The following is a 13,046-nucleotide window of genomic DNA, read 5'->3' as shown; positions in this document are numbered from 1 at the left end:
CTATTGTATTTCTAAGGTTTTATTCTTTTTTTTAGGGACCGAATGACCCTTTGGGACAGAGGACCCTATTGTATTTCTAAGGTTTTATTGTTGTTGTTTTTTAAGGAACCGAATGTCCCTTTGGGACAGAGGACCCTATTGTATTTCTAAGGTTTTTTTTTTTTGGTTTTTTTTAAGGAACCGAATGTCCCTTTGGGACAGAAGACCTTATTGTATTTCTAAGGTTGTATTCTTTATTAGGGATCGAATGTCCCTTTGGGACAGAACACCTTATTGTTTTTCTAAGTTTTTTTTGTTGTTTTTTTTAAGGAACCGAATGTCCCTTCGGGACAGAAGACCCTATTGTATTTCTAAGGTTTTATTATATATATTTTTTTTAGGTACCGGATGTCCCTTTGGGACAAGGGACCCTATTGTATTTCTAAAGTTTTATTCTTTTTTTTTTGTATTTATTATTATTATTTCGCCGCCTCTTTGAGCTGTAATTTGACCCCCTTAACATGCTTCAAAACTCACCAAATTTTACACACACATCAGGACTGGCAAAAATTGCCATCTAAAAGAAAATCAAACCCCAAAACTCAAAATTACGCCCCCTAGGAAAAAACACAAACAAAACTGCTTGGAACGTCCGTAGAGGAATGTCGTAGAAACATGAACAAAAACCTCTACATAGGTCTGACTTAGACCTAGATTTCATACTCTGACCTTCTTCAGCAAAAATCAAAGGGAAGTTGGCAAAAAAACCTTCAAAACAAAAGCTTCTTAAAAAATTTAATTTTTGCCTCTTTGAGCTGTAATTTGACCCCCTTAAAATGCTTCAAAACTCACCAAACTGGACACACACATCAGGACTGGCAAAAATTAAGATCTAATAAAAAACCAAACCCCAAAACTCAAAATTGTGCTCTAGCGCCCCCTAGGAAAGAACACAGACAAAACTGCTTGTAACTTCCGCTAGGAATGTCGTAGAGACCTGAAACAAAAACCTTTATGTAGGTCTGACTTAGACCTACATTTCATACACTGACCTCCTTCAGCAAAAAATCCGCAGGAAGTTGGCAAAAACCCCTTCAAAAAAAAAACATCCTAAAAAATGTCATTTTTGCCTCTTTGAGCTGTAATTCGACCCCCTTAAAAGGTTTCAAAACTCACCAAACTGAACACACACATCAGGACTGGCAAAAATTGCGATATAATTTAAAACAAATCCTGAAACTCAAAATTGCGCTCTAGCGCCCCCTAGGAATAAAACACAGGAAAAAATGCTCCTAGGAAGAAAACACAGACAAAACTGCTTGTAACTTCTGTTAAGAATGTCGTAGAAACATGAACAAAAACCTCTACGTAGGTCAGACTTAGACCTAGATTTCATACACTGACCTCCTTCAGCGAAAATCAACAAGAAGTTGGCAAAAACCACTTCAAAACAAAAGCTTCCTAAAAAATGTAATTTTTGCCTCTTTGAGCTGTAATTTGACCCCCTTAAAATGCTTCAAAACTCACCAAATTTTACACACACATCAGGACTGGCAAAAATAGCCATCTAAAAAAATATAAAAACCCGAAAACTCAGAATTACGCCCCCTAGGAAAAAACACAAACAGAACTGCTTGGAACTTCCGTTAGGAATGTCGTAGAAGCATGAACAAAAACCTCTATGTAGGTCTGACTTGGACCTAGATTTCATACTCTGACCTCCTTCAGCAAAAATCAACAGGAAGTTGGAAAAGAAACCTTCAAAACAAAAGCTTTTAAAAAATGTAATTTTTGCCTCTTTGAGCTGTAATTTGACCCCCTTAAAATGCTTCAAAACTCACCAAACTGGACACACACATCAGGACTGGCAAAAATTGCGATCTAATAAAAAACCAAACCCCAAAACTCAAAATTGTGCTCTAGTGCCCCCTAGGAAAAAACAAAGACAAAACTGCTTGTAACTTCCGCTAGGAATGTCGTAGAGACCTGAAACAAAAACCTTTATGTAGGTCTGACTTAGACCTACATTTCATACAATGACCTCCTTCAGCAAAAAATCCGCAGGAAGTTGGCAAAAAACCCTTCAAAACAAAAGCTTCCTAAAAATGTAATTTTTGCCTCTTTGAGCTGTAATTTGACCCCCTTAAAATGCTTCAAAACTCACCAAATTTTACACACACATCAGGACTGGCAAAAATTGCCATCTAAAAAAAAATAAAACCCCAAAACTCAGAATTACGCCCCCTAGGAAAAAACACAAAGAGAACTGCTTGTAACTTCCGTTAGGAATGTCGTAGAAACATGAACAAAAACCTCTATGTAGGTCTGACTTAGACTTAGATTTCATACACTGACCTCCTTCAGCAAAAATCAACAGGAAGTTGGAAAAGAAACCTTCAAAACAAAAGCTTCTTAAATAATGTAATTTTTGCCTCTTTGAGCTGTAATTTGACCCCCTTAAAATGCTTCAAAACTCACCAAACTGGACACACACATCAGGACTGGCAAAAATTGCGATCTAATAAAAAACCAAACCCCAAAACTCAAAATTGTGCTCTAGTGCCCCCTAGGAAAAAACACAGTCAAAACTGCTTGTAACTTCCGCTGGGAATGTCGTAGAGACCTGAAACAAAAACCTTTATGTAGGTCTGACTTAGACCTAGATTTCATACACTGACCTCCTTCAGCAAAAAATCCGCAGGAAGTTGGCAAAAACCCCTTCAAAACAAAAGCATCCTAAAAAATGTCATTTTTGCCTCTTTGAGCTGTAATTTGACCCCCTTAAAATGCTTCAAAACTCACCAAACTGAACACACACATCAGGACTGGCAAAAATTGCGATCTAATAAAAAACAAATCCTAAAACTCAAAATTGCGCTCTAGCGCCCCCTAGGAATAAAACACAGAAAAAAATGCTCCTTGGAAGAAAACACAGACAAAACTGCTTGTAACTTCTGTTAGGAATGTCGTAGAAACATGAACAAAAACCTCTACGTAGGTCAGACTTAGACCTAGATTTCATACACTGACCTCCTTCAGCGAAAATCAACAAGAAGTTGGCAAAAACCCCTTCAAAACAAAAGCTTCCTAAAAAATGTCATTTTTGCCTCTTTGAGCTGTAATTTGACCCCCTTGAAATGCTTCAAAACTCACCAAATTTTACACACACATCAGGACTGGCAAAAATTGCCATCTAAAAAAAAATAAAAACCCGAAAACTCAGAATTATGCCCCCTAGGAAAAAACACAAACAGAACTGCTTGTAACTTCCGTTAGGAATGTCGTAGAAACATGAACAAAAACCTCTATGTAGGTCTGACTTAGACCTACATTTCATACAATGACCTCCTTCAGCAAAAAATCCGCAGGAAGTTGGCAAAAAACCCTTCAAAACAAAAGCTTCCTAAAAATGTAATTTTTGCCTCTTTGAGCTGTAATTTGACCCCCTTAAAATGCTTCACACTCACCAAATTTTACACACACATCAGGACTGGCAAAAATTGCCATCTAAAAAAAAATAAAACCCCAAAACTCAGAATTACGCCCCCTAGGAAAAAACACAAAGAGAACTGCTTGTAACTTCCGTTAGGAATGTCGTAGAAACATGAACAAAAACCTCTATGTAGGTCTGACTTAGACTTAGATTTCATACACTGACCTCCTTCAGCAAAAATCAACAGGAAGTTGGAAAAGAAACCTTTAAAACAAAAGCTTCTTAAATAATGTAATTTTTGCCTCTTTGAGCTGTAATTTGACCCCCTTAAAATGCTTCAAAACTCACCAAACTGGACACACACATCAGGACTGGCAAAAATTGCGATATAATAAAAAACCAAACCCCAAAACTCAAAATTGTGCTCTAGTGCCCCCTAGGAAAAAACACAGACAAAACTGCTTGTAACTTCCGCTGGGAATGTCGTAGAGACCTGAAACAAAAACCTTTATGTAGGTCTGACTTAGACCTACATTTCATACACTGACCTCCTTCAGCAAAAAATCCGCAGGAAATTGGCAAAAAGCCCTTCAAAACAAAAGCATCCTAAAAAATGTCATTTTTGCCTCTTTGAGCTGTAATTTGACCCCCTTAAAATGCTTCAAAACTCACCAAACTGGACACACACATCAGGACTGGCAAAAATTGCGATATAATAAAAAACCAAACCCATAAACTCAAAATTGTTCTCTAGTGCCCCCTAGGAAAAAACACAGACAAAACTGCTTGTAACTTCTGCTAGGAATGTCGTAGAGACCTGAAACAAAAACCTTTATGTAGGTCTGACTTAGACCTAGATTTAATACACTGACCTCCTTCAGCAAAAAATCCGCAGGAAGTTGGCAAAAACCCCTTTCTAAACAAAAGCATCCTAAAAAATGTAATTTTTGCCTCTTTGAGCTGTAATTTGACCCCCTTAAAATGCTTCAAAATCACCAAACCGAACAAACACATCAGGACTGGCAAAAATTGCAATCTAGTAAAAAAACTAATCCTAAAACTCAAAATTGCGCTCTAGCCCCCCCTAGGAATAAAACACAGACACAAATGCTCCTAGGAAGAAAACACAGACAAAACTGCTTGTAACTTCTGTTAGGAATGTCGTAGAAACATGAACAAAAGCATCTACTTAGGTCAGACTTAGACGTAGATTTCATACACTGACCTCATTCAGCGAAAATCAACAAGAAGTTGGCAAAAACCCCTTCAAAACAAAAGCTTCCTAAAAAATGTCATTTTTGCCTCTTTGAGCTGTAATTTGACCCCCTTAAAATGCTTCAAAACTCACCAAACTGGACACACACATCAGGACTGGCAAAAATTAAGGTCTAATAAAAAACCAAACCCCAAAACTCAAAATTGTGCTCTAACGCCTCCTAGGAAAAAACACAGACAAAACTGCTTGTAACATCCGCTAGGAATGTCGTAGAGACCTGAAACAAAAACATTTATGTAGGTCTATCTTAGACCTACATTTCATACACTGACCTCCTTCAGCGAAAAATCCGCAGGAAGTTGGCAAAAACCCCTTCAAAACAAAAGCATCCTAAAAATGTCATTTTTGCCTCTTTGAGCTGTAATTTGACCCCCTTAAAATGCTTCAAAACTCACCAAACTGAACACACACATCAGGACTGGCAAAAATTGCGATCTAATAAAAAAACAAATCCTAAAACTCAAAATTGCGCTCTAGCCCCCCCTAGGAATAAAACACAGACACAAATGCTCCTAGGAAGAAAACACAGACAAAACTGCTTGTAACTGTTAGGAATGTCGTAGAAACATGAACAAAAACCTCTACGTAGGTCAGACTTAGACGTAGATTTCATACACTGACCTCCTTCAGCGAAAATCAACAAAAAGTTGGCAAAAACCCCTTCAAAACAAAAGCTTCCTAAAAAATGTAATTTTTGCCTCTTTGAGCTGTAATTTGACCCCATTAAAATGCTTCAAAACTCACCAAACTGGACACACACATCAGGACTGGCAAAAATTAAGATCTAATAAAAAAACAAACCCCAAAACTCAAAATTGTGCTCTTGCGCCCCCTAGGAAAAAACACAGACAAAACTGCTTGTAACTTCCACTAGGAATGTCGTAGAGACCTGAAACAAAAACATTTATGTAGGTCTGTCTTAGACCTATATTTCATACACTGACCTCCTTCAGCAAAAAATCCGCAGGAAGTTGGCAAAAAACCCCTTCAAAACAAAAGCATCCTAAAAATGTCATTTTTGCCTCTTTGAGCTGTAATTTGACCCCCTTAAAATGATTCAAAACTCACCAAACTGAACACACACATCAGGACTGGCAAAAATTGCGATCTAATAAAAAAACAAATCCTAAAACTCAAAATTGCGGTCTAGCCCCCCCTAGGAATAAAACACAGACAAAAATGCTCCTAGGAAGAAAACACAGACAAAACTGCTTGTAACTTCTGTTAGGAATTTCAGAGAGACATGAAACAAAAACCTCTAGGTAGATAAGACTTAGACCTACATTTCATTCAATAACCTCCTTCAGCGAAAATCAACAAGAAGTTAGCAAAAACCCCTTCAAAACAAAAGCTTCCTAAAAAATGTCATTTTTGCCTCTTTGAGCTGTAATTTGACCCCCTTAAAATGCTTCAAAACTCACCAAATTTTACACACACATCAGGACTGGCAAAAATTTCCATCTAAAAAAAAATCAAACCCCAAAACACATAATTACGCCCCCTAGGAAAAAACACAAACAGAACTGCTTGGAACTTCCGTTAGGAATGTCGTAGAAACATGAACAAAAACCTCTATGTAGGTCTGACTTAGACCTAGATTTCATACTCTGACCTCCTTCGGCAAAAATCAACAGAAGGTTGGAAAAAAAAACCTTCAAAACAAAAGCTTCTTAAAAATGTAATTTTTGCCTCTTTGAGCTGTAATTTGACCCCTTTAAAATGCTTCAAAACTCACCAAACTGGACACACACATCAGGACTGTCAAAAATTGTGACATAATAAAAAACCAAACCCATAAACTCAAAATTGTTCTCTAGTGCCCCCTAGGAAAAAACACAGACAAAACTGCTTGTAACTTCCGCTAGGAATGTTGTAGAGACCTGAAACAAAAACCTTTATGTAGGTCTGACTTAGACCTACATTTCATACACTGACCTCCTTCAGCAAAAAATCCGCAGGAAGTTGGCAAAAACCCCTTCAAAACAAAAGCATCCTAAAAAATGTCATTTTTGCCTCTTTGAGCTGTAATTTGACCCCCTTAAAATGATTCAAAACTCACCAAACTGAACACACACATCAGGACTGGCAAAAATTGCAATTTAGTAAAAAAACAAATCCTAAAACTCAAATTGCGCTCTAGCGCCCCCTAGGAATAAAACACAGACAAAAATGCTCCTAGGAAGAAAACACAGACAAAACTGCTTGTAACTTCTGTTAGGAATGTCGTAGAAATATGAACAAAAACCTCTACGTAGGTCAGACTTAGACCTAGATTTCATACACTGACCTCCTTCAGCGAAAATCAACAAGAAGTTGGCAAAAACCCCTTCAAAACAAAATCTTCCTAAAAAATGTCATTTTTGCCTCTTTGAGCTGTAATTTGACCCCCTTAAGATGCTTCAAAACTCACCAAATTTTACACACACATCAGAACTGGCAAATATTGCCATCTAAAAAAAATCAAACCCCAAAACTCAGAATTACGCCCCCTAGGAAAAAACACAAACAAAACTGCTTGGAACTTCCATTAGGAATGTCGTAGAAACATGAACAAAAACCTCTATGTAGGTCTGACTTAGACTTAGACCTAAATTTCATACTCTGACCTCCTTCAGCAAAAATCAACAGGAAGTTGGAAAAAAAACCTTCAAAACAAAAGCTTCTTAAAAAATGTAATTTTTGCCTATTTGAGCTGTAATTTGACCCCCTTAAAATGCTTCAAAACTCACCAAACTGGACACACACATCAGGACTGGCAAAAATTGCGATATAATAAAAAACCAGACCCATAAACTCAAAATTGTTCTCTAGTGCCCCCTAGGAAAAAACACAGACAAAACTGTTTGTAACTTCCGCTAGGAATGTTGTAGAGACCTGAAACAAAAACCTTTATGTAGGTCTGACTTAGACCTACATTTCATACACTGACCTCCTTCAGCAAAAAATCCGCAGGAAGTTGGCAAAAACCCCTTCAAAACAAAAGCATCCTAAAAAATGTCATTTTTGCCTCTTTGAGCTGTAATTTGACCCCCTTAAAATGATTCAAAACTCACCAAACTGAACACACACATCAGGACTGGCAAAAATTGCGATCTAATAAAAAAACAAATCCTAAAACTCAAAATTGCTCTCTAGCACCCCCTAGGAATAAAACACAGACAAAAATGCTCCTAGGAAGAAAACACAGACAAAACTGCTTGTAACTTCTGTTAGGAATGTCGTAGAAACATGAACAAAAACCTCTATGTAAGTCAGACTTAGACCTAAATTTCATACACTGACCTCCTTCAGCGAAAATCAACAAGAAGTTGGCAAAAACCCCTTCAAAACAAAAGCTTCCTAAAAAAAGGCATTTTTGCCTCTTTGAGCTGTAATTTGACCCCCTTAAAATGCTTCAAAACTCACAAAATGTTACACAAACATCAGGACTGGCAAAAATTGCAATCTAATAAAAAAACAAATCCTAAAACTCAAAATTGCGCTCTAGCGCCCCCTAGGAATAAAACACAGACAAAAATGCTCCTAGGAAGAAAACACAGACAAAACTGCTTGTAACTTCTGTTAGGAATGTCGTAGAAACATGAACAAAAACCTCTACGTAGGTCAGACTTAGACCTAGATTTCATACACTGACCTCCTTCAGTGAAAATCAACAAGAAGTTGGCAAAAACACCTTTAAAACAAAAGCTTCCTAAAAAATGTCATTTTTGCCTCTTTGAGCTGTAATTTGACCCCCTTAAGATGCTTCAAAACTCACCAAATTTTACACACACATCAGGACTGGCAAAAATTGCCATCTAAAAAAAATCAAACCCCAAAACTCAGAATTACGCCCCCTAAGAAAAAACACAAACAAAACTGCTTGGAACTTCCGCTAGGAATGTCAGAGAAACATGAACAAAAACCTCTATGTAGGTCTGACTTAGACCTAGATTTTATACTCTGACCTCCTTCAGCAAAAATCAACAGGAAGTTGGAAAAAAAACCTTCAAAACAAAAACTTCTTAAAAAATGTAATTTTTGCCTCTATGAGCTGTAATTTAACCCCCTTAAAATGATTCAAAACTCACAAAACTGGACACACACATCAGGACTGGCAAAAATGTCGATCTAATAAAAAACCAAACCCCAAAACTCCAAATTGTGCTCTAGTGCCCCCTAGGAAAAAACCCAGACAAAACTGCTTGTAACTTCCGTTAGGAATGTCGTAGAGACCTGAAACAAAAACCTTTATGTAGGTCTGACTTAGACCTACATTTCATACACTGACCTCCTTCAGCAAAAAATCCGCAGGAAGTTGGCAAAAACCCCTTCAAAACAAAAGCGTCCTAAAAAATTTCATTTTTGCCTTTTTGAGCTGTAATTCGACCCCCTTAAAATGTTTCAAAACTCACCAAACTGAACACACACATCAGGACTGGCAAAAATTGCGATCTAATAAAAAAACAAATCCTAAAACTCAAAATTGCGCTCTAGCGGCCCGTAGGAATAAAACACGGACAAAAATGCTCCTAGGAAGAAAACACAGACAAAACTTTTTGTAACTTCCGTTAGGAATGTCGTACAAACATGAACAAAAACCTCTACGTAGGTCAGACTTAGACCTAGATTTCATACACTGACCTCCTTCAGCGAAAATCAACAAGACCCCCTTAAAATGCTCCAAACCTCACCAAACTGAACACACACATCAGAACTGGCGAAAATTTCGATCTAATAAAAAACCAAACACCAAAACTCAAAATTACGCTCTAGCGCCCCCTAGGAATAAAACAGACAAAAATGCTCCTAGGAAGAAAACACAGACAAAACTGCTTGTAACTTCCGTTAGGAATGTCAGAGAGACATGAAACAAAAACTTCTAGGTATATAAGACTTAGACCTACATTTCATACACTGACCTCCAGCAAAAATCAACAGGAAGTTGGAAAAAAAACCTTCAAAACAAAAGCTTCTTAAAAAATGTCATTTTTGCCTCTTTGAGCTGTAATTTGACCCCCTCGAAATGCTTCAAAACTCACCAAACTGGACACACATATCAGGACTGGCGAAAATTGCGATCTAATCAAAAAACCAAACCCCAAAACTCAAAATGGTGCTCTAGCGCCCCCTAGGAATAAAACAGACAAAACTGCGTGTAACTTCCGTTAGGAATGTCGTAGAGACCTGAAACAAAAACCTCTATGTAGGTCTGACTTAGACCTAGATTTCATACTCTGACCTCCTTCAGCAAAAATCAACAGGAAGTTGGAAAAAAAACTTTCAAAACAAAAGCTTCTTAAAAAATTTCATTTTTGCCTCTTTGAGCTGTAAATCGACCCCTTTAGAATGCTTCAAAACTCACCAAACTGGACACACACATCAGGACCGGCGAAAATTGCGATCTAATAAAAAACCAAACCGCAAACTCAAAATCGCGCTCTAGCGCCCCCTACGAATAACACAGACAAAACTGCTTGTAACTTCCGTTAGGAATGTCGTAGAGACCTGAAACAAAAACTTCTATGTAGCTCTGACTTAGACCTAGATTTCATACACTGACCTCCTTCAGCAAAAATCCGCAGGAAGTTGGCAAAAACCCCTTCAAAACATTAGTTTCCTAAAAAATGTCATTTTTGCCTCTTTGAGCTGTAATTTAACCCCCTTAAAATGCTTCAAAACTCACAAAACTGGGGACACACATCAGGACTGGCGAAAATTGCGATTTAATAAAAAATCAAACCCCAAAACTAAAAATTGCGCTCTAGCATCTCCTAGGAAGAAAACACAGACAAGACTGCTTGTAACTCCCGATAGGAATGTCGGAGAGACATGAAACAAAAACCTCTGTGTAGGTTTCACTTAGACCTACAGCAAAAATCAACAGGAAGTTGGCAATTCCCCCTTCAAAACAAAAGTTTTGTAAAAACGGTCACCTTTTTCAAAAATTATCTCCTCTGAGCGCGTTTGTCGTGTCGGCTTCAAACTACCACAGGAGAGCGATTGAACCCTTCTGATTAAAAGTTGATGAAAGAGTTTTAACTACTGCTACGGTTTTGATTTGATCAGCCTTCAAAGAACCGCTGCGCCGGAAAGACACAGTGAGGGAGACGTTTTATTTATTTATTTATTTTCCGTACCGTCTGCTGCTGGTGCGCTCGCACCAACATTCGTGAGGAGGGACTGTGATCGTCTATACCAAGATGGCTTCCAGGTGCCGTAGCTAAGCCTGTATGTTTTAAAGTTGTCGTTTGCCTGCATATCGTAAAAAACAAGCGTCCAACATTTTACAACTAATTGTAAACTTATAGGTGCCGACCATCAGGGCCAAGTTGCGACGAGAGAGTGTGTCGATGTTAAGATATTACGCCGAGTTGGTAAGTCTATCTGTTAGCTAATAGTAGCTACTAGCCGTACCCATGTATTTTCAATGGGCGGTTTCCTATGTTTCTGATCCGATTTAATTTCTTTGTATGTCGAGTCTTTATTTTGGGTACTTACATATGGTGCCTACAAGTCTGATGTATAACATGTGTATACAACTTTTTCTCTGTGTGATAATCCATCCATCCATCTTCTTACGCTTATCTGGGCTTGATAATATATTGGTTTTATTCAATGTGGTTTCCTAGCAAATGCTCATCCTGGCAGTGATGCAGATGTGAATGAATGAATGAATGAATGAATGAATGAATGATTGTGCACACTCACAGTTGTTGTTTCAGGCGACGCACTCTGGCCTTGCTGTCTGCCAGCTGCAGTGCCAGACCTTGGAGCGGCTCCTCACTGTGGACGCCCAGAGGCGAGTCAGGGTGGGCCTCTCGCTCCCGACGCAGCTCGGCCAGGCGCTGGGACACAAGATGGAGGAGGACACGTGGCAGAACGTATTAGAGTAAACATACTTTTACATCCACGTATCTTTTCTACGGCAACACAAACTAGGAAAGGTGTCAGGCTTGCCACTGACAGTTTGTTTCTGTTTTAGTTTTTCCTCTGTGTGTTTAGTATTTCCTGTTCCTGTCAGCACTCTTATTTTGGTTCAGCTTCCTGTTTGTCTCCCTGAGGGCTTTGTTTCCCCTCAGCTGTAGCTGATTGGCACCTGGCCACACCTGGTGTCAATCAGCCCACTCCTATGTGTACCTGCTTTGTCTTCCAGTTTGTGATGGATTATTGATTTGTCGATGTCACTTCTTGTCGCGCTTGTCATGTATTATCGCTCCCGTCGTGTCGTACCTTGTCGTGTCTTTGCAGCGTAGCGGTAAGCTATATTTGTTCGAAGTTTTTAGCTTACTGTTTTTTGTTCCCTGCTTCCAGTTTGTTCTTTCATTTTACAAGTACGACTTCTGTCTTCCTGTTCGCTACCCGCTAGCTTCCACGCTAATCCCCTTTTTGTTTTTGCTAGCTTCCATGCTACGTCTCCTTTTTGTTTTCTAGCTCCCATGCTAGCTCTCTTAATTTGTTATCCGCCTCGTGCGCGCTTTCTGTTAGTACCCTTTTGTTTGTTCTTGTTTTAGTATTTATATTAAATCATGTTTCCCTGCAAAATGCCTACCTCCTTGGTGAGGGGAGCAGTGAGCAGCAACGGTGGCCGCGCCAGGGAATAATTTTGGGTGATTTAACCCCCAATTCCAACCCTTGATGCTGAGTGCCAAGCTGTTATGTTAGAATAAAAATGTGTAAGTTATCACACAACTCTTATGCTTAAAGGCTGTTGCTATAGTTATTATCAATTGTGCTGAAGTTGTAATTTTCTATCCGTGCAAAAAGACCACTTGACAATACAAGATTGCAAGTCGTCTCGTATCAGTGTTTGTGTCCAGAACATCGAGTACAAAGCAGAGACAGGGCGATATCACGAATGTCAGCACATTTGCATTTCTGAATAATCACGTATTGTGTCTAACAGGGACTGCTGAGATTACCCCCTTCCTTCAGCAGCAGCCTCAGGGATGTAACCAGGGACCTCCCGAATAAATAGAGGAGCACCTGGGACCTGGATCTTAGAGCGAAGGTTGGATCTGTAACTAAGAGTGCAGCCCAATACATACTCCTCATTGAGCTAAATTGAACTCTGTCTCTGCATGATTCCTTGCTTCTTGTCTGTTTAATAGATGTCATCAGTGTTTGAACCTGACAAGGAGTTAATAGGTCACATTTTTATAGTTTTTGGTATGACTCGGCCGGGGTTTGAACTCACAACCTACCCATCTCAGGGCAGACACTCTAACCACTCGGCCACTGAGTAGGCGAGAATAACGTTTGTCAAGCAGCCATTGCAAGAAATTCAGGGATTTCACCATCTATGCTCCGTAATATCATCAAAAGGTTCTGAAAATCTGGAGAAATCAATGCACGTAAGCGGCAAGGCTGAAAACCAAC

General features: G+C 38.8%; 2 protein-coding genes across 5 annotated transcripts in view; both read right to left on the bottom strand.

Annotated features, from left to right (window-relative positions):
- The window catches only part of rom1b (retinal outer segment membrane protein 1b), a 164,699-nt gene that overhangs the window by 72,275 nt on the left and 79,378 nt on the right, over positions 1 to 13,046 (bottom strand). The window lies entirely within an intron of this gene.
- The window catches only part of ccdc88b (coiled-coil domain containing 88B), a 159,054-nt gene that overhangs the window by 107,427 nt on the left and 38,581 nt on the right, over positions 1 to 13,046 (bottom strand). For all 4 annotated transcript variants that reach the window (XM_061900180.1, XM_061900181.1, XM_061900182.1 and 1 more), the window contains one exon: positions 11,379 to 11,515. In XM_061900180.1, coding sequence (XP_061756164.1) covers positions 11,379 to 11,515 — 137 coding nt within the window. The remainder of the gene's footprint in view (positions 1 to 11,378; positions 11,516 to 13,046) is intronic.

The sequence above is a fragment of the Nerophis ophidion genome, linkage group LG05, assembly GCF_033978795.1.
Source record: "Nerophis ophidion isolate RoL-2023_Sa linkage group LG05, RoL_Noph_v1.0, whole genome shotgun sequence".
NCBI classification, from domain to species: Eukaryota; Metazoa; Chordata; class Actinopteri; order Syngnathiformes; family Syngnathidae; genus Nerophis; species Nerophis ophidion.
This window is presented reverse-complemented; position numbering and strand designations above follow the sequence as displayed.